Raw genomic sequence first — 23,972 nt, 5'->3', positions numbered from 1 at the left:
CGTTTAACGCCACTAAGTAAATACCTTGCTACTGTTTTATTACTTTAAATAGTGAAAATTATTATATATGTTTGCTTTAAAGTAAAAGTAAATTATAATTAGTTTTTGGCTCAGCGTATGTTATTTAGTATTAATAAAAATTACTTCAGCCCAGTGTTAGAGCTTATTTGTTGGTACAATTTTTTTTTAATTTAATTCATTTGTATATTATTCAGTATTATGTGGTATTAAGTCCATGTCCAATTAACCAAATGTTTACATAATACATCAGTTTTATATCAGTTAAAGAAAATTAACGAAAAACTATAAATCTATAGGTCATCCTACAGTAGCAGAGTTAGAACAGTTATAGTTATTGGAGACTTTTAAAACATCAATCAAAACTTATAAAATTGTCGTTATAAATATACTATATTACATACTTTTTGCTGACCACGTTTACTGAGAAGCAATCGAAGTCTTGAGTTATGTAAATTATGAAATATCCGTTAGAAGTTATATTTAAATCCTTAAAGTGAGGTGTGAATGTGCACTAAGGTCACAAATGCCACATGTTTTGCATGTGTTATCTAAAGTAGCAGTTACGACAACGCGACACTCATGTAAACGACAGGTTTTGTCCCATTCCACGACTTATACTGAATATAAATAGCATAAATGCTATATGCTAAGACTTGTTTTACCTATACCTTTAAGAAATATAACTTAAACACTATTTTAAACAAATTTTTTTCATAAGATTCAAAATTTTAATTATAATTAATTGATAATATACATTTAAAGTCTGGCAATTATAGTAATAGTCTTATACAATGGATAATAATCAAAATAATCGTTAAAAATACGATAAAATGTTAGATTGTACATATATTTACAATAATCCCATACTTCTTCGCCCGTTAAGTTACTCATATAGAAGAGTTCAACGCGCCGCCCGCTGTGCTTATAAAATTTCTAATAAGAATAAAGGCAATCGCCGGAATATCTCATAGAATAGCATGTAACAGCGGCACATGAATCTGAAAGGCACCCCGGACGTGCCCTGGTATCAGATCACGATCGAATTATTGCAATTCAATCAGAAAGTTCCGATGGAATTGTATGAATTATACCGAGATCTCGGATAGTGTCGGGAGATCCTATTGCTTGATTGTGTTCTGATTTTGAAATATGATAACGAGTTTGGATAAATTGAATTCAGACCATTAAAAAAGTTATTTCTGTTATTTATGTGATTCGCTTTAGAGTTTACATACATAAATAATTATTAAGTTTTAATAATAAGTTGGGACACATGGGACTTATTATCTCATTCTGCTGGTTCTGTGGCCTAAAAAATTTCTAAGCCTCCGAATAAAGAACCTTCCAGCGTGACTAATAGCTGGATTTTACCTGCAGCAGGTCTTCAACTGTATCGATCCACCGGTAGCAAGGTCAGCTCTATCAGGTAATCCCCTTTAACCGCCCGATCTTGGCCGGTGTATTGCCTATAATGTTGGAATTTATTATCTACACTCATATTATAAGAAAATCTTTTTCATTGTGTATTATGTAATTGATTTATGTGGGTAATACACACACTACTCCACATTTAATATTGATTTACATAACAATACGTTATAAACAAATTATACACTCATAAAAATACTGACATCAACGCTACTTTGTCTAGAATTTTTCTGCAATTCTAAATTCAAATTGTGTCTTAAAAGTAATATAAATTATCAAGACTAATATTATACTATTATTACTGATACTTATATTTATTCAAAAAATTCTAAATTTGAATTATTGCAATACCATAGATCTTATGAAGATTAGCGAATCAAGGCATATAGTTAGTTGATCCATGATCACCTGCGCACTCGCTGTAATGACACTGATTGCCTTCTCAGTAGCCACTCCTGCCTCAACGCAAATGATACACCGCACATCGTAATTGCACTTACATTGAATTCTTTAGCCAACTTGACACATTTCACCTTTATCTGAAAAAAATATACTTGTTTGTGTCTGATAGAAACCTTTGGCAGAATTGTCCTTATATTGTACTTGCCCATATTTGGTTCTTGGGTGATAGCATGATTTATCTTCGATAGTTATGATATATAACCATGCATGCATTATATGGTAAAATTAAATAAAATTGTATTTCTTGACGATCAGACAAACTCCTAGCACTACTTTTGTCAAATTTGACTTATAAATAAATATAACTTTTGAAACATATCATTTTCAGTTATTAAAATGTCTTTAAATCGCTTTACGCCTGGGTGATCTTAGTTTGATTAGGAAAATGTTTTTTAATAAAAGAAAAGTTAAAATAAAATAATATAAATTATGGTAAACATTTAATATTTTCATCGTTAACTTATATTGTAAATGTACAAATGTAAAATATATTTGTTACACGTATTAAACGTTTAGTATTTATTTTTGTACATCGCAGTATAAGCCTGTTTGAGATAAATTTCAAATTATGCGACAACTTTACATGTGTTTTCTTGAGATTTCTAAAAGAGCTAAACCAGTAGTTTTCATCCACCAATCTAACTTGACCCTTGTTAACGATTAAAAATGTGTTTTATTCCAAACTCAGTTTTTATAAATGTCAGATAAATACGTTATATCAAAAAAATTGTTAAAAACATTATATAATATGTCAAGTAATGACGACACCCATTACATATATATATTATTCTATTTCTAAAATAGTTGAATCTCATATTCTTACTATGTACAAAGGTAATTGTTTGGAAATTGTATAGCAATTTCGTCACAAAACATGTTCTATAAACATTGGTATTTCGTCATTAATTAGTAAAATTTCAATCCAATACTTAAAAGAGTTATAAAGAGCGAACTAATATATGTAAGGTGGTCTATTCACGAATTAAATTATTGTTTCTAACAAATCAAAAAGAATCAGTGGTAGGATGGACAAGGATTCCATATTGTTTCTTCAACCTAAAGGAAGGATTCTGGACAAATCTGACCAATGATTGGCCCCAAGGCCCCAGGCTCAGGTCGCAAGTTTATCTTAACCGGCCGACATAACTTCGTTAGAGCGATTCAGTGTATGCCGTCATCGCAGTGATTGGAAAACGTAAGTTTCTTTTCAGTATTTTTTAAACCTTTGATACAAGAGAATGCTTTTTTATCCAGACGATGACCTCTTACGTAATATTAAGTCACATTTAATTTAATATCTATTTATTTAGTCAAATATGTTAAGCCGGCAACGCACCCAGTAACATGGGTATGCCTATACTATAAAACAATTTATTTAAGTCCAATTAATTTATTTAAATTATGTGACATAGACACACGTTTTTTTAATGAGGTGAATAAGCGCTTACGCAGGCCCACGCCTTGAATGTCGAGGTTGATACTGGGACTGTGGGTTTAACACTTTAAGCACCTACCCGCTAAAAACACCTCAGCCTTCTAGACACCTTTAAGATGTGCCCTCGGGGTTAGTCAAGGCATGCAACCTAAGGAATAAATGTTTTCATAATATACTAGCACATAGTGATACTAGTCTGTACGATTAGCTAACATATAATAATAAATAAATAAATATCATTATGAATAGTTGATACGTCTAAAATCAGCCTTCGCAAGTAAATTAATTATAGAGATTTTCTAGTTATCAAGTAATCAAGAAAGTAAGGCAGCTTTCTTTTTATGATAAATACCATTAAAATTGTGATTAATTACTTTTGACATTTTAATTCGTTTTAATCGAAAGTTTTTCTAAAAATCTATAATTACAGTAAATTGCACGGTTTTTGTTATTGCTTTTAGGAAAAAGAAAATTAAACATCTGTTTATAATAGTTCCTTTATTTTAGATTATTATTTTTCGCCATTACTCCGACCTATATTGAAGTATATTTAGTTTTAGCTAGAGTTAGTAGCATACATAGCCTTTTACTTCAAATACTTTTACACTTAAACACATTTATATTTAGAAATATATATGATATGAAATAATATGTAATTATTTGTAGATATCTGTGTGCCTTATTAGGCAAATGCCTCATCCCAATTCTGCCAACACAGAAGTACTGTTTTCTTAATTTGGTCTATCCACCTTCTAAGTTTTCTTCCTCATATGCTTTCATTGGGCCAGTTTAGTACTTTATTTCTCCACTCTTCAGATCCTATTGCTATGTGGCACGCCCATGTGATTGCTTATTAACCACAACGTGGAACCAGCTGCATACTTTGAAACCTAGACAAATGACATTTAGATTCCATTTTCATGGACGACATTGCTCATTATGATGACGTGGAAGTGTACAAGTTGTTGGTATAAGTTTAGGTTAGTCAGGTCAATATCCTGACCTCAATTCTAATATATGCTCACTGCAACCTGCTCCACAAACCATCAGGGAAGAGTGTCATCTCTGGCTGAAGTCTGGGAACATACCTATTCAAAGCGTTAAAAACATACTGGAAAGGATGCCCAGAAGAATTCAAGCTGTGATTTTGGCAAGAGGTCACACTCGTTATTTTTTACATTTTTTTTAAGTATACTATTTATATAAGTTAGTAAATCTGGTCTTTATTTCCCACCACGTCTTATTGTATGACGGTGTACATCGGAAAGAATTCACATAAACATTGCCAAATTTCACGAGTATACATGTAAAGCTTGTAAGCGCTTATAAGTATACAGACAACGTCAGAGAATTACATATTCTTAGGTGCCTTTTTTTTGCAAAAGAAAATATCATTCCCATTATTAATAACTTAGTAACACCAGACAACAGTTTATTTAAACTTTATTACGAGCAATTAATCGCGAATAAATGATTCCATCAACTCATCTAATAAAACAAAATTTGACTGGCTACTACATCCATCTCTATCGCACGCACACAAAAACGTACATCTCCTTTCCCCTTTAGCTCTTTCGCGGTTGGCTGGCGCCATTACTCTCCAGTTGCGCACGCGCAATCGCAGGAAAAACATGTGTTTATAAAAATGTTTTCTACGATAATCGATGTTTTTAATGTGACAGTGTGAAAGTGAAACAAGGGATCGCAGTGTTTGGATCGTGGGATCGTTTCGGTAAATTATTGAAAGTTGCTTTGTTGTGACCGATTCTACACCTGCTTCACATTCGGATGGCTTTACTATTTACGGAAGGCTCTTTGCTGCGACAAAGTATATAAAAACCTTTTCATGTTAGATATCTTTAAAAATACATGTAAAAAAAAATCTTGTGAACGTAGCTTCGTTAACAGCTTAGAATGAATTGTATGTATATAGTGTGTAGAGATTCAACCAAATTAGTTATGTTTTATGCCCGTGGACACTCACATTTTCAGAAGGCTCGCAAATGCGTTCGCGGCCCATAAACATGATTGTGACTTTAAAACTTATCTCAGCAAGTAAATTTTAAGAAGTATAATATCAGTTTCGTAATTATTTGCTACATTTATACAAACCACTTTTTTATTTATATATATATATAACTTGAACAAAATTGAATGTTTCAAATGTCAAATATCCGTTGAATTGGTTACATCAGTATTATGAACGAATAAAATAATTCTGATATGAAGTAAATTGAGTCAACTCTATTACGGTAACAAATATATGTTTATATAGATCATTTTGTTTAGTGTAAAACAACCACCTATTAATACCATTTCTATTAAATATTCTTCTAGAAAATCAACCTAGGAGTTCAGGCACCTCTCATTCGAATACTTGGAGAATATATCACAATTAACACTAATTATCCAGAGCTTGACAAATTCGGTAGTGGGCTTAAAAGAAAAAAAAAAGAACATTTATTCATTTAGGTAACACAATGTATACTTATGAACGTAAATAAATAAATATATTTAAGGGCCTATCTGACCTATTGCGCTATTTTACGAATATTTTTTTGCTTCAAAATAAGCAAGAAAATCAGTAAAATCTAAAATTGAAATTGTATTTTACATACTTTTATACACTGTAGATATAGCATTATATATGTTATTGTGAACTTTAATCAATAAATAGACTCGCTTTTATGTCGTCCCGAAAGCCGGATTATAGGCTATAGAAATGCGTTTAAGTCGTAATAACTATAAAACACAAAAACAAGAGCTACCGCTACATAAATGGCGACTTGTAATCTCGTATCTGCTTGTCTCTATCTACCGCCGATAATGGTTGTGTTTAATCGTCGCACGCGCACCGATACCACAGCGTCCCGCCTGAATTATTGACCTATTATAGTCTGAATCTCTGCATATGCATATTATTAATAATGCTGATATGCAATTTATTTAAACATAGATAAAAATAAAATTAATAAATCAGTTGCGCTACCTTTTAGATGTGGGCCTCAGATTTATGATAATGTCAATCTAATAGGCAAGTAGGTGATCAGCCTTATGTGCCTGACACAAGCTGATTTTTGGATCTAAGACAAGTCGATTTTGTCACGATTTTCTAGATAGGGCAAATGTAAAGTCTGCTCTTTAAACTTAGATATCGTAGGAATAAATAAGTATAAGATATCTGATTATATCACGGTCATACAAAAATATTGAGTCTTATTATATAAAAAATATATTATAAATAAAAATTACGAAATCAAACGTAGAAAAATACTTAAGTATTAATATTAGAGTGTCTGACACACCCCTAAACACACACACACTGTGTGTGTCAGCGGATATAGCTTTTTACTAATAATATTTTTTTTTAATGAACTACATATTACACTTTTTATTGAAATCATGTTATATAGAAAATATTATTCAATGTGATTTAAACACGAACTTATCAACGCCTAATTTTGTGGCACCACCACTGTTTTATAAATAATAGGATGAATTTCAAAAGTCGATAAAACTTAGAAAATAAACCTTAACAATAATTATGTAGTAATGTAAGCGATGTCTCACTATCTGCCGACAACATCTCGTAACGAACTGTGGATCGATTATCTGCCATTCAAAGATCATTTGTAATACGGTCGTATCTCTAAGCTGGCTTTATCTTCAAAACTAGTAATAAAAACACACCAAATGGATCTTTACAACATAGTCTGTAGCGCAATGAAGTTGTATACAAACTGTTAATCAGGCCTGTTCATCTAAAATCAATATCTGAACTAATAGAAGCCAAAAAATTGACCTCGTTTATATATAATGCCAGCTTTAATCCAGACGTAAACAGAGGAGACGAACTGAAAAGCTTTTGTATATTAAAGCTACATTCCATCCTTTCTATAATGTATTTATAAAAGATTGCCAATACTCAGCACATTGGTATAAATAAAAATACAATATTTAATTTGAAAAACACTCATAGGCAAACATAACAAACACGAAGAGGTAAATAAGTCAATCTTTTATTTACCTCTGGTGGTTATGTTATATTATAAAAACCTATTTCGATTTCAAAGTGTAAGGAAGCAACTATACATCTGTTATTTTCAATTGGAACCCGCTAGTAAACAATATCGTAATTATAAAACCATTAGATTTTCTCAGACACATATGACAGAAACATGACGAATTAGTTTTACATTACCTTGTAATTGAAAATAGTGAACCCATGATAAACTACACTTCATATTAATTCAATATTCCTCGAGATATATTTACATATTAAACTTTATGCATATCAAAATATGGTTGCGACATAATTGATCTGATGCTCGGTGAACTTAATGTTTAGAACAAATATAAGACGAGAATCGTAAACTATTTAAGATCACATTTCAAATCATTCGTCGAGCATCATTTTTTTCGTGGTCATTTGTTTTTCTGGTGATCAGCCTTCTGTGCCTGACACACGCCGTCAACTTTATTGGTCTATGGCAAGCTCCATGATGTTTTTCTTTACCGTACGAGCAATTACTGTACGATTAAGTAACTGCTCATATAGACAGAAAGTCCATTGGTGCACAGCCGAGTTTTGAACCTACGTCCTCTTGGATTACAGTTGCACGATGAGGGCAATACATAACATTGCTCTGTAGCTGTAGCTGTGTTATGAAAGACTTGAGAATATCAAGATTCATTCATTTAAAAAAATCTTTATATATAATAAAAAAGCATATTTTGTTAAAAATAAAGTGCACTCGCTCCCACTAAGATTCCCTGTGTCCTAAGACTAGCTTCCTTTTGGCATGTTAACAAAACTTGACAATAATTTCTACATAACATTTTATAATAATAGTTGCACATTAAGAATATTTTCCGTTTCGGAATAGGACAGGTTGGGATGTTTTTAAGATTAAGTGTGTAAAGTTTTTTGAATTTCGAATTTTTGAAGTTTTAGTTTTACCGAAATCAATAATTAATTCAGACTAACGAGCAAGATTTATTCTCACGTTTTTGAATATTAATCGTATCCTAGATAACTAATTTGCATAAATTTTCACCAAATTATCTTTAACGCGACGTCTCATTGACTTTTAATGAATCACCTATTGCATTTGTTTTTTTAAATACTTTATATTCTTAAAAAAAACCGAAGACATGGAGTTCTAATTCCATTTTTAAATATAATTTTTCAATGTTTTCATATTTGTTTAATTATATATTACCTTTCTTATTGCATTTGTTTTTTTTTAAAACTTTATATTATTATTAAAAAAACTGATGAAACAGAGTTGTAAATTCCATTTTTAAATACAAATGATCACTGTTTTCATATTTGTTTAATTATTTACCCTTTATTAATTCTAATACAATAGAAAGCTTATTAAAACCAAATCTAAACTTAGAATATAAATTGACATAATATAAACAAATCTAGAAAACCTAAAACCTAATCTGCTTAATGCAAAAAATCTAGCCAAGTTTTCTCCTACATATTATAAAACAAAGAATCTATAAGGGACAGGACTTCAATAAACTGACGATAAATTTAATAACTTTGATTTTATTTGAATTGTTTAATTTGTTTGTAATTCAAGCGTTACTATGACTGTCAAGTGAAGACGTCAATATAGCAGCATAGATACTGAGTAAGCATAGCATACAAACATAGATTATCTGTAGCGTCCACTACTAATTCAATAATATACATGTACTGTAACGGTCCAATTAGTATTAAGTTCATTCATACAAATATAGCTTTGAATTTAAGTATAGATAAATAAATATACAGTATAAAAATTTACAAGTCGACAATTTTTTTGCATTCAAGAAAAATATTCAAAACAGTTAATAGAATTCATATCGTTTAATCACAGTTGACAAAACTAGCACAACAAGTCTACACTTGGGACCATAAATCAGTCTCCGTCCCACTTATGGGCCAATAATTAAAGCTTGCCATTTGATATTGCTCTTGCCGCTTACGGTTGATTGATACTTTCCAAATACCTTTAATAATTATAAGTTCGATAAACGATGTGCGGTGTTAGTCAATTAATGTTCCTAATGGAAATAAAACATTCATATTCTGTGTCACAGAAAATCTTTAATTAATAAACTTTATTCATCACAAAATATAGTTGTGTTAGAACTGATCTAATGTCAGTTCTCACCAGGTTCCCCTGTCAAAACACAAAGTTACAGTTCTTCCGAGGTTCATGTACATGTTAAAAACAAAAGCAATATTAGTTATATATGAAAATATTAAGACAACTGCCGACTGAAGTATTTCCGAACCAATTCGACTTAGGGTCCTTCAAGAAAAGAGCGTACCAATTCTTAAAAGGCCGGCAACGCACTCGCGAGCCCTTTGCCATTGAGAGTGTCGATGAGTGGTGATGACTTAACATCAGGTGACCCTCCTGCCCGTTTGCCCCCTGTTCTATAAAAAAAAGTAGTATTAATGTTAAATCTATTCGAATAAAAGTCGTGTACTATTTAACTATGCGTCAGTGTATGAGTATGTGGGCGTGTCACACTTTGTATTTGAGTGTGTCTGAGATGATATAAGCGTGCGCTGTGTCTAGGTTAGTTTTTGAAACCTGAGTCATGCGTCAAATCGTGAAGAGGCTTCCGTAGAATCTAAATCTAAATCGGCCAGTATTTCTTTATAGTTTGACTCTCGCAGTATCGTGTCGGTACAGTCGACGATATTCATTTACATCTTTCGTTCACACTATATAATTCAATTTCTTTATCTAAGCCTTCTAAATGTTTAGCCGTAATCTGATCCAAGTTCTGAAGGATATAAGGATATATATATGCGTTTAAAGTAGGTAGATACCCTGCCAATTATACACATTTAAATAAAAAACAAAATAAATCATTTAGGTAACACAATGTACACTTATGAACGTCAGTAAAGAAATGCATATTAAATACTAATTTTTCTTTCTTCTACTTTTACATTTACTTCCAGTTCTCAAATCAAGAGGGTAGAACGAGGGAAGAACTATCAATAAACTCTCCGCCGCTCTTTTTAATAAAATATTGTTACTTTGTATATGTATATTAAATTAGCATGTCTGATTCTCCAAGAATCTTTGTAAAATAAATCAATAATACGATACATTTGACACCATTTATTAAACATTAATATTGACATCATATAAATCATATAACTTTTACCAAATTAACAGGTTAATTTAAATTAATGACCACATTATTCGGTGATTTATGTTCAAATTATATTGTTAACTACATAATAGATTTTATAATATTTTATCCAAAAACACTTTGTGTTAAAATGAAACGTATGTGGAAAAAGTATCTTATTAACAGAAGTGTAAACAACAGATTTGTTTGAATAAAACAATTTCGACACAGTTCAAAGAGTTTAAATTATATCTCGTTCGATTAATATACACAGTTTTATAGTATTTAATTCTATGTGAGCACTATTAGCAACTTATTAATAACTTTAAACTCAAGTGTTTTGATATTTGAACGAATCCTATTAAAAATTTACAAACAAACAAATATATTATTGAGACTCTAAAACTCCTAGTCACCTCATATCCTGCCAAGGAGCTAAACTAGGTCCCTATCTTTACGTATGGATACGAAAGTCTTTACATATTTTTTGTAAACTCAGAATCTTGGAAGTAGATATTTCATTTTAAATCTTACTTAAAACTTGTCATGGCATCCGTTGGTAGCCGAACCGGTTAAAAGCAAACAATTTGTTTGACTACAAACAATATATCGTGTTGCTTATATTACTCAGTCTGCAATTAGCGGACTATAAGATATTTACATATATATATTCTTTATAGATAATACATAATAAGGACATAATATATTACAAGAACCGTATAATAATAAAATATACACATTACATGAAAGAGGCTATGCTTTCAAAAGTTGTAATTTTTATACTTATATGAAAAGTTATTATTTCCGCTATACCAGTGTTTCTCAAATTTAACTATGGGCTTTAAGAAGATATTACTTGGAAATTGTTAACGATTATACATTACGTAGATTTTGAATCATATATACGTAATGAAAAACTATAATTACAAAGAATTATTTAAAAGAATAATACCTTTAACCCCCCTCAACTTTCAAATTGCCCCTCTGGGGTGTGCCCCACGTGGGAAACTTTGCTTTATACCCAATTCTCAAATATATCATCGACTATTGATAGCTTTTCAACTAAATATTAAAGTATTTTTAAACATAGGTTTTATCTCATATGTTGTTTTAATATAAACGAATAGACGTACTAACATTTATCAACCATTTTATACGTTTATACACTATTTACTGGGAATAACTGCTTCATTTAAAGATTTCAACTTTCTGTAATTAAGGATGTAGGGTGATAAAAGTTAATTTCAGCTAAACTAGTATTTTAACAGCTTGTTAAATGATATTGCAACCGTACTACATCGTACATAAATATTATGGTAATAGAACAACATCGTAAAATTATCGACTAGGATAAAACAGCTTAATTATATGACGAAAACTTAAACACATAAAAACGTTTTATAACCATAGAAATTGGATTTTATAGTTCGACTCTTGGAATCGAATTTGGTGTCGCATACGCGATCAAAAGCTTTATTCAAATACTACAAGGTAGATTTTGGGTACACTAAATAAGTTTTTTTTTTGGTTTGTTCGCAATTATTTTTTTTTGTTTATGTATGGCGCTTTAAAGCTTAACAAAAGTTATACACAAAAGGGTGGAGATACAAGGAAGAAGACGCTAAATAGGTTAGGTACCTATATCCAACTCAACTGAATTTAACGTCTGACTATAGTTATTCAATTAAAGAATAGGAGTAACTTTATTTAGGTTTCGATTAGATCTATAGGGAGCTTATTTAATTCATTACATTAATATTTGATGAACGACTGATATCTTATATAAATAAGTTATGAATAGAAAATGTTTTGAGAGTAGCCAAGTCTTCGCTGAAGAACCGATTATTAATCTACTTATTGGATGAAAATTGATGTTTTGAAATCATTTTGTAACATAAAATCCACCGTATGACAGCATTCCACAATATTTACGCGTCAGCCATTTGACGTGAGTTCCGCTACTCGCCACAAATTGCGCCTCGCAGCCAAATGTCTTACTACTGACGATGAAATTGCCTTCTCAGAACTTCGTGTTATAAGTTTTATATCGGCAGTAGCTCTTAAGAGAAAATTGCCCTTCGCCGCATTTCATTTGTCATCATTGCCTTAATTTTTCGTTCGATCATTATATTAAAGAAACTGCAGGCAATTTCACTAAGATTGGTCTTTGTTCCCACTTTTACTCAACAATAAAAATCATCTATAATAATATGAGGATATATAGATCACCGAATTATGTTATAATATCTAGACGTAAATAATCCTTTTCATTGTAAAACTGAAAACAGTACATAGGTATTTAATCAAGTGTGGTTTAATAAACTTGTAGACGGAAACGGAACATTTATAAGCCTACATCAAGTTGGCTATGCCCAACGATTTTTTAAAAAACGTTGCTACTAAAAAGCAAAACATAGCTTGATAGACTCAAGTTAACCTAACACGAACATTCTTTGATAATTCGTTGCCCGAGGAAAGGTTCAAATGATCAAAAACAGGATGCCACAAAAAATAGTTAATTTTGCGGCCAGACGTATCATCATTCATATTTATAATGATGTGTTTTTTATACTCTTAAGGCATAAACAACATCGTAAACCGTGTCTCTGTGCGATTCATGCAAAAGAACAAAAAAGTATTTAACTTATAAACGCAATGACCTTAGTTTGTCGCGTATTTCATGTTCTCACACGAGGACAAATCATTCAATACTTATTCAGGCAGTCTGTCGTTTTTTATACATATATATATTGCATCATGTTATTAAGTTTATAGATAAAAACAAATGAATGTTTGTGACTGGAGCAATTATCGTTAAAAATATTTACAGACAGTTAATAATCTATACAGAAACGATATTTTTATTGTCAAACACAGTCCCTGTTGTGAATCTTTAATGTTTTTAAATTATTGAAGCATAAAGTTTTGTCTCCTGAGCCGTATCGCCCGGTGGGGTATCGTATAAAGACTATCCACGTCAATGCCATAGACCTTTCTTCAAACCCTTTTGTATGTAATACCAACCTTAGGGAAAGGTAACTAAATGTATCTTAAGTTACAGTAGAAGAAGGAATAGAAGAATCTCATAACAACTATCTTGCCATACGTCTTATTATGTTATCATCTTAATGCTGATACTTAGGTAGGATTATGAAAGAATATTTTAAATCGGTATATCATATATAAGCCCTAATAATTCTTAATAATATTAAGAAGAGTTGGTCTCGAGGTTTAACTGAATTTCAATGAGGTCGTGAGTTCATGATCCGGTTGTGCAACGATAGATTTACTTTGTACGCGTAATAAAGGAAGAAAAACATCGCGAGAAAACCAATGTCTGTTACTCCACGACGCTTGTCTATCTGATACACAATAAGATTTATGCATACAATATTTAGATTGACAAGTCAACATATGAGTTTAAACCCTCCTGGGTGGTACTACGCCATTAGTTGAGCCAGTTCATTTAGCTTTAACATAATAAATTGTATGATATATACCAAAGCATGGCGTAACTTAACATAGAGATGTTTCGCTTCGGGCAGCAATTTGTGGAACTGGTCCATATTTCGTTAGGCTTTTATAGTTATGTGGAGTGGATTGCGGCAATTTACTTTTGGTAGAGTTTAACTTATACATGTAAATAATTAATATTGATTTTAGAACAGAATAAAAAACGTATCCTATTAGTAAGTTTCCTCTGAGATCTGAAAGAAATTTGGATAATATCTGTGTTAAGCATTAACACCAAAAGAAATCAACTGATTGGCAGGGGGCAGGTAAAGTACTATAATATTTAAGTTATAACTTTAACGTGTTCCTAACTAAAACAAAGAAAACATTTAATCATAGTTACTATTAAGATATTAGACAATAAAAATAATTGATACATACATTTAAAAAAAAGTTAAAGTGACACTTTTATATTTCTTGGCGTGCTGCTATTGTTTGTAACATTAAACATATTTTCATGTAGGTTTTTGACACTTTCCTGATGAGACTAGATTTTATTTTCCCTTAGTAAACGTTAGTGTAACACAAGAACTTTGTTGTCTGCCGCTTTAACTTCGTTTTGTTGTTTTGTATTCGTTACATAATCGAATCTCTGACCCTTTTAAAAGCCTTTTCGGTTAAGAGCCTGTAACCGACCACCTACGGGTTACTCCATATACTTTATTGATAATTGATTTTTAATGGTATGGAATCGTGAGGGATGGGTCATTAAAAATGTCATGTGAATGTTTAATGTATTTAAATGCATCAAATATTCGCTTGTGTTAAGTTTTATAAGCTTTTGCAATCTGGACCTTATTGGATACATTTGCGAATTTGCAAGTGACTTAGAATACCTTTCACGGTAAAGAATGAAACATGCATCAATCACTTATACTGCCCACAAAGGGAACTAACACAACTCTATTATTGTGCAGCAATAGTTTATAATAATAATAGCCTTTATTTCCAAAAAAAAAACTTTAAAATTTAGGAATGTTTTATCATTTAGTAAAGTTTTGGTTTGTCCACCGTTGGACATAGGCCTCCTCCATCCGGTTCCGCTCGTCTAGTAATCGTTTCGTTCGTTTTCGTTTAGTAATATAGCAATAGTTTAATTATAAAAAATAAGCGTTATGTAGAAATTATTGTTAATTTTCGTTAACATGTCAAAAGGAATAGCAAATCGTGGGGGCCAGAGCACTTTCTTTGTAACTATCATTTTTACTACGTATAACAGAGTGTTTTCTTTCTTATCTTGCTTTTATTTTTAAAAATTGTACAATACATTTATGGTACTGCACCTGATTATCCCTTCGGCAGGTAGTAACCATGTCCCAATATACAAATTTATGACCCCAATCGCTAAGAACACAATTCTAAAAGCCATTCCTTAAGATGTTTATTATCCGTAAACCACAATTTAAATTTTATGACACACATTTAATGTAAGTAATCAAAGTTATTAAAGTAATATACTAAACGACGAAGCAATAATCATATTTTACGAGATATTCATGTATAACTTATTCAAATCTTTTAAATAATTTACATCTGTATTTGAAATTTATTTTGATGTAATTTTTCTATAAAGTTAAGTTTATTGGACATTATGACTAATGGCCAGTGTAGTATTTAGGGATTATAAAATATGGTAATTTCCAAACCCATCTTTCTTTGGTCAACAAATTCTTGCTTTACAATTTTATGTTGGGCCATCTGAAAGTGAAGGTCACACATTTTTTAACAGAACGGTCACAAAACAATGCAACGTTTCAGTATATTAAGGGCCTGTTTCATAATGTATGGATAAAGTGCCAAATAGCTATGCAACACATAAATTATGTGAGAGATAAAAGTTCCGAATAAGATGCTTCGCATTTCATGACGAATAGCGCTATCTGACAGTCGTGAAACGCAAAATTACTGTTTATCCTACAAATAAGTAATGAATAGCTTATTTGGAACTTATCCGGAAATGTCCGGAAACAGACCCTAAGTATAAATAACATTAATTAATAGAAAAGTCTTCAAAATGTCAACAACTGCGACGAGGCATGTCAAATCATCAAACTCAGCGAACATACTTATGTGCAAACAATGGTGGAAAGTTTGTTGGATGTATGGCGACCAAGAGAAATACTACAGACAACTCTATGGAAGAAAGAAAATCAATACAATAAACACGATTAATAAGGGACTTTTCGAAAACCCAGACGAACAAAGACCTGGCGCTCAAATCACAGAATTAACCGACGACTTTTTCGAGGAGACGCCAGAAAGAAAAGAATGGTTCGGAGTAGAGTCAGAACCAATCTACAGCTTTGAATACGACCAAAGAAGAAAACCAATTAACTTGGATGATATTAATGAAATAACTGATAGTATGAATCTACCTCCAGAGAATAGTCGAACCAGAGACTTACATAGTAACAGTGATTTGGTAGGAAAAACTTCTAGAACAGTATGTAAGACGAAAAAGGGTCTTGTGACAGAGGAAACTGAAATATCAACCGATGGTAAGACGCTAGCAAATCTAAGATTTCATAGATCGACAGTAAAGAGAGCTCCGAATAAGATGAAGGAAGCGCTTGAACCACTCAAGGAAGATGCAGTGTTGGATCAATGCGTTAGAAAAAAGTGTGTGGGCGATACTTTAACCACAACAACGACCACGCTAGTTACCGTGACGCAGCAGAAGGTGACCAGTTGCAATGAGTGAGTATTTTAAATTGTTCTTTGTTTAACTATCAACCTGTTCTCGCTTGACCTACCTTTATTTAAATATTGAAAAGCTTTCACCCAAGAGTAGAGTAAAACATACTATTACATACTATTATATACTATTTTTATGACATGAGAAACATTTCAAAAATCATATCACATACATATTTACTAAAAATCTCAAACCTAATCATGATAACATATATATACTGAAACAGAACTAATTTTAATATCTGAAATAAGATAAATTTTAATTTAAATATAAATGTGTTATATAGACATCATTAAGTAAAATACTGTTTATATGTGAAAAGAAAGAAACTGGCTGCCCACAACACAGGGTATCCTAGTGTGGGAGCCAGTGCACTTTACTTTATCTAAATATTCCTGTATATTGTGTTTAATAAAGTTTTTTCTTTGTATATATATAAAGCCCAATATTATATATTTCATAACATCGACATCCGTCGTTACACAACTGAGCGAATATTGAGGCAGTGACTGCCAAGCACCACTATGTGGAACCAGCTGCCCACTAAGATATTTCCGAATCAATTCGACTTAGGGTCCTTCAAGAAAAGCGTACCAACTCTTAAAAAACCGGAAATGCACTTGCGAGCACTCGGGAATCTTCTGTAAAAAACTAAACATTTTTGTATCGTGGGCTCTAAACACGGAAAACTTGGAAAGGTACTAATTAAAGGCACCGAGTCACACATCAATAAACATTAATATTTAGATTTTCTGCATAGCCGAAACATCCTTACTGCTAGATCATAATCAAAGGAATTAAATTACATTACATACATACAATACAATTACATATGTCATAGTGGTTTTATAACTCAATGGCTAAGTGTTCGTTTTGTTTTATCAAAGTAACCGCGCTGCGATGTCTGGTAAAAGGAAAAAACATGGCCGCTGTCGAGAGGCGGGAACTCAGTTCCGATACTATCGCCGCTACTGTTTACATGCAATGCTTTTATTCTGTTGATTGACTATTGTGAAAACCGATTCATTATAGCGCTATATCTACTATATAGATAACAATAGATAATTTAGGCAAAATAATTAAAAAGGATTTGCGCCGTGACGGATTTATTTACCGTTGTTCACATAATTTCTTATAAATTCCGCAATTTACTCAGAACTCATTAAATCACAGTGTACATACATTTTACAGAAAATTTAAAGCTATGGAATGAACATTTTATTGAACGTGGAAACAACACGCAAATACACAGTAGAAACAACTAATATCATCGCATACACGAATTCAAGTATGACAGTCACCACAAGTAGCACCCGTTCACGAGTATGACGCATGGCCAGACATCGGCCCCCTCGCCATATTTAAGGGAGGGAGGCAACCCGACGCATGGACGCCGCCACAAGTAATTACGATCCTTGAAATGTGGACTTGGTTACATAAGAAGAATAGTAATAATGCTAATTATAATGAAATAATTTGATACCACATGGATCACGGTACGGTCCCACTTTACATTAAAAAAAATTGTAGATGTCGACGGTCGCGCCATAGTCTGAAAAAGCAGCCGAGAGAGAGAGAGTGCACAACACGTGATTCAAATTTAAAGTCGAAAGAAAAAACAACTATAAGAAACCAATTCGGAAAAACAAAACAACAAAAAATTCGCTAACTATTATAGACACTAGTGAATAATATAACATTTGTTAGTTCACTCACTGCACAATAAATATTCTAAAATTGTAAAGACTTTGTTTTTTTGCTAACCCAAAGTTCAAAACCAATAGTTTTTATTAGAATTAATCGTTTGTGATAGAGTCTACAACTTAAAGGTCTATTGACACTTCGTCAATTGGTTAAATATACATAAACGAATGTATGTGTATTATACGAACTATATTTCCTTTTTTAATACATAAATTTTCCAATCTCTCTTGTGGTGCGGGACCTTCGTACACATATTTTGTACAGATGTAAGGAAATGTCCAAATATATATTACTATTCCTTTTCTATATTCATGCACCTGAGATTAGCAGAAAAAAGAAACACAGTTTAGGTTTTAGTACTTTTTCATTTAAAACTACTTTAGGCATTATGGGATGTGCTCATTTGATTACTGAAACAGTTCTTTAAATGTATATATAATGCAGGCCTGTAAATCAAAAATAAGATTATTTATTATTATTATTATTCTAATATTCTAAAGCGTAATATTAACTATCAATCAACTTTATACGTACCTAGAAGCAAGTGCTATCCAGTTTATATTTAGTGTCAGACTCGCAATTAGCCCCCATGTTGGACAGAATATAAAGTAGCCAAGATTAAAAATGCAATCACCTAACAAATTACTTGTGACATATACATACATATTTCATTCAAAAAGTAAACGCAGCCGCGGGTATAAATTAGCTATTAATAAACTCGCACGCAACTTGCAGATTGCATTGATGTATTACACAGATGTTTTTAATTATCTCTCTAATAAAGCCTTTCCGATATAGATTATTTATTGAAGTTCACCACATTATATAGAATTCTATACAGTATATGTTACTAGCTATTTTTCTTAGATGTATGACCTTTTTTGCCATATATATTTATTACCGTTCAGTTAACTGGAAATAGTCAGTTTCTCTTTTCAGCAAAAGTAAGCAATGCTCTCAAAAATAATAGTACCTAAATAAAAGTATATTAGAAATACTGGAAAATTTTATTTCGTTTTTTTTTTGCTACGACATCAACAAAATAGTATGGAGAGTTTGGTAACAACATAAGAAAAACTAAATGCTACTAATCTAACTTTCTCCCATCAAAGAAAATGAAAATGGACTGGACTAGAACTACGGCAGGTGGACACAAAGGTTACAGAAAGAAGAAATGGATCGAAACAATCGGCTTGATAACTTGGGATTGAGTAGAGATGTTGGGTCACTTCTACCGCATAAAGCAGGGCGAGTGATCAGAGTTGTTCGGATTGACCTGCAGCTGAGTTTCAATATGAAATTACACCTATATGAACTCATCGTCCGTCGTTCCACAAATGAGCGTTTTTAGGGCAGTATTTGCTTCCACTATGTGGAAACAGCTGCGCACTAAAGTATTTCCGACCCAATTCGACTTAGGGTTCTTCAAGAAAAGAGCGTACCTATTCTTCAAAGGCCCGGTACGCATTTGCGAGCTGAAGGCTCATCGCTGGACAGCAAAAGATGGTTTATTTTTTTAAAACAAACAATTAAAAACAAAATATACGTCGAATTTATAACCATCTTCGTTTATTTTGAATACAGTTAAAATGGAAATCAATGTTTTATATGAAAAGTTACGGAATGTTCTTGATTTTATTAATGTTTTATAAATGTCATATGTAACTAATTAATGTATTTTTACATAACGAGTTCACTTTTTTACCCCGATCGGGTGGCATTACATTGTAATTTAAAGAAATACCCAGCCTGTAGGTATACTATAGACATGTTGTCGTCCTTCCGAACAAACTGGCTCAGGTAGGTTTCGCAACTTCCAGGATTTAAATTATGGCTTCTGAAATGCTAAAATGCTATTTCCTGTATTATATTTTAGCCACAATCTAAACGGCGGTGACTGTAATTTTAGTTTATCTGTAGTTCTTCTTATACGTAAGTTAAGTTAGTTAAGTGACGTATTTGTGAGGTATCTCAGGAGATCACGATTACTAAAGCGCATTATAATATCAGATTACGTAAATTATGTAATTTATTTATTTTAGTTAAATAGTTTTATTTAAATGTGAAGTACTTATTCAATGACAAAGAAATTGGTTTAATAGTATTGTCTTTTATTAGTGACCACGCACGCTGTAAAGCACGCGAAACGTCGGTTTAAATTTAAAATTTTTTCCAAATAATTATAAGTTTAAATACAATAATACATAACTATAATCCGTAAAAAAGTGTTTTTCTTTAAATTGGTTTAAATTTATTGCATGCGAAAGAGAATCAGCCTGGCAGTGATCCGAACTTATAAAATTTATTATTACTACGTACGTGTAGTATTATTTATAAACTAAACTTATACATAGTTATTTCATATTATTAATATCAACTTATTATACTATACGGGTTTTGCTGAAGAAGCGACGTCAAGTACTACGAAGGATCTGTCGCACAGACTCTAGGTAACTACTATCTACTCATGACAAAGCACGAAGCGAGTTTTGAATTAAATGTAGAGTTTATAACTATAGAGAATTTCAGTGAATAAATCAAATCAATTTGGTTGTGCGTGCGTGCGCAGTGGCAATAAATTGGACGGATGTAATTTATGTGTGGCGCGGGCGCAGACGCAGCCGTAGTGATGTGCATTTGTGTCGATATGCAAATTAATTTATTGATAATAGCTACGGAGAAACATGATTTACGATTGAGAGAAATTATAAGTTAAGCCAACGGTATCAAATCAAACCCAAAAGAAAGTTTGGACAAGTGCATTAGAAAATTCAAATTAAGTTGAAAGTTGGGTGTTCTAAATAAAACTTAAGTATTTCATAATGATATAGGGAGTGGTTATTTTAGATATTTATTCTATGTTAAATTATTAGGAAAAGGTGCCTTTATAGTGTGGAAGAGTATTTATACAATTTACAATATTTGGATAACAATTATTAATAACTTAACAGTTTTTATTATTATGACATGATAATTAATGTTAAAATACCATTAATGTTTATATAATATGATTTATAGTTATAATAAAATAACGTACCATTTCTTTGCAAACAAACGATTTATTTATTTAAAATCAAATAACTGAACATAGGAAGAGATTGAAATTAGCCATTTGCCTGCGCATATCGTTAGCCGCCATTTTGAAATTGCTGTCAAATCAACTGTCAACAATACAAAATTCTTTATTATTGTTAGAAAATGTATTTCTTTTGTCAAACATATAGAAAAGCATTTAAATCAAATAATTCCGCTTTCATGTTATATTGTTCATATACTAGTTTATACAATTTTGACTTGTATTAACGTGAAAAATAATAAAGTCGTTTTTATCGACATTGTACCTTACTATGAGCATCAATCGTTACCTGTTCACCTGAAAGATACAAATTACGAGCTTAATGACAATTATTCTCATTAATATCTCCCCTAATGTCTCCATAAAACATCGCCAGTACGATGGTATGTTATATGTTATATGTGCGAATATTTTAATATGGTCGTTTAGTTATACGTATATGAAGGAAGCTGGCGTAAAATAAAATAAATCTGTGGCGCTACAAGGATCTGGGGCTCAGATTATGTGATCGTTACATGGTAATATGTCAATTTAATAGGCAAGAAGGAGGTCAGCTAGTGAGCCCGATACTTTTGTGACACAATACATTGATTTACAAACGAGATGAACCATCCCAATGATGAGAGTCTCACGCTAAAACTACAAAGCCATGCAAACCAACAGGATTATGGAGATGGGATTATTTATGGAGATGATCTGACCTTTCGTTTGACAAATACTCGAACTCAATAATTAATCCACAATCCCAGATTATTTTCAATCTGAGATTGTGGATTAATTATTCACACCATGACATCACTTTTTGGCGACTGAAAGAATGCAAGCTCTTTACACTCATATTTTATAATCAATATAAACCAAATAAAGTAATAACCCCGTATAAATAATATTAAATTATACATGTCTATATTTAAAACATATCAAATAACTTTTTAATTATTTTAAAAACCGGCGTAAGTTAAAATCTTAAGATAGCATATTGGCACATTTGAACTGTCATATTCATACAAAGGTCTATCTATATACACTGATCCTACCATGGATAGCTTGTATTGACAGATTGCTATTACAATCCGTCAATTTATTAGCACACGTTTATCAATATTTGGATTTACATGGTCTCAGATGGTCAAAAATGAATTGAGATAGGTTATTGGTTTTAGGCGTAAGAGATCTAGTAAGAATTTTCTTTAAGTTTAGTTTGTTTATATTACTACTCGGACTTATTACACACAAAGCTCCATACACCGCATGGACGAAGCTTTTGCAATAATACGGCTAATTAAAAATACTAATTTAGAGAAAGAATCTAACCAATTAAAATCGCGCGCATTTGCATGGATGTTGCCGATATATTTATAGCATGTTAGGGCCGTGTAAATTATTTAAGCGTCGAAATGTAGTAAATATGGATAATTGGTTCCATGTACTCATTACGCGCTAATGAGAACAGACAATGCGTGCACGCAGCTATGTTTGGATTATGTACTAGGCATGAATCGTAGGTACGATGTTTTGCTAGTTGTTTAATAGGAATATTATTGGAATAGAAAGCATTTAGTACGTAAGGCCAGTCAGTGTCTGTCAGTGACATCGTAGCCTCTAAACAAATGGTTTGCTGATTGAGATTTTAGTAGTTACGGCAGAAACATTTCATACATTTGGAACACTTGTATACTGGCATGACTCAAGGCCTGTATTCACTTTGATTTGTGCGAGTGCAAGTGATTAGTAATTGACTTTGAAAAAAATACACACTTCTAATCACTTTACTACGCAGCCAACTTATCACCTGCACTATCCACTTGCACTCACTAATCAAAGTGAATACAGGCCTTAAGTCATGCCAGCATACACGAGTGTTCCAAATGTATGAAATGTTTCTGCCGTAAGTACTAAATTAAAATCTGCAAACCATATGTTTAGAGGCTACGATGTCACTAACAGACACACTGACTCGTCAATGTTATGTTTGCGTCAGGGGAGAAAGTAGACGTACCGTTTTTAGACTGATAATTTATTTATAAAATCTAATATTTTATAAGAGTACAATGATTGTAAAAGGTTTTATAAAGAATTTAGCTTTAGCTTGCTACTATCACTTTGTTATAGACGCCGAAGCATTACCAATGAATAGATAACAATGCTAACAAAATCCACATCCTTAATACAAAAATGTACCACCTGCGACCACTTTACTTCGAGAGTTAGATAAACAGACAAACATTACGAGCCACTGTGAAATTCAACAGGTGCTATCCCCCTCTAACGCAATGTTAAAGGTTTAGGTGAGAAAGGGACAAATAAGGAGGGAAGTGTGAAACTGCTTATTCTTTAGTGTTCAATGTTGTCATAGTGGGATTTAAGTGGGACCATCAATTTAACTAAAATGCGTTACAAATCAAAGCTGGGATATGGGAAAAAAATATCAGGAAAATGATGAAAAATCTGAGCTTTTTTATTTTTTATTTAATGTTACTTATTAC

General features: G+C 31.8%; 1 protein-coding gene across 4 annotated transcripts in view; it reads left to right on the top strand.

Moving 5' to 3' along the window:
* Window positions 1-23,972, top strand: part of LOC110995515 (protein prickle) — a 254,268-nt gene that overhangs the window by 135,215 nt on the left and 95,081 nt on the right. The window contains exons 1-2 of one of the 4 annotated variants that reach the window (XM_045630651.1): window positions 4,965-5,078; window positions 16,013-16,708. The exons of the other annotated variants lie outside the window; for them this stretch is intronic. Coding sequence (XP_045486607.1) covers window positions 16,026-16,708 — 683 coding nt within the window. The 5' untranslated portion in view covers window positions 4,965-5,078; window positions 16,013-16,025. Of the gene's footprint in view, window positions 1-4,964; window positions 5,079-16,012; window positions 16,709-23,972 lie in introns of those variants that run through there. 4 annotated transcript variants of the gene reach the window in all.

Source organism: Pieris rapae, chromosome 13, assembly GCF_905147795.1.
Source record: "Pieris rapae chromosome 13, ilPieRapa1.1, whole genome shotgun sequence".
Taxonomy (NCBI): domain Eukaryota; kingdom Metazoa; phylum Arthropoda; class Insecta; order Lepidoptera; family Pieridae; genus Pieris; species Pieris rapae.
This window is presented reverse-complemented; position numbering and strand designations above follow the sequence as displayed.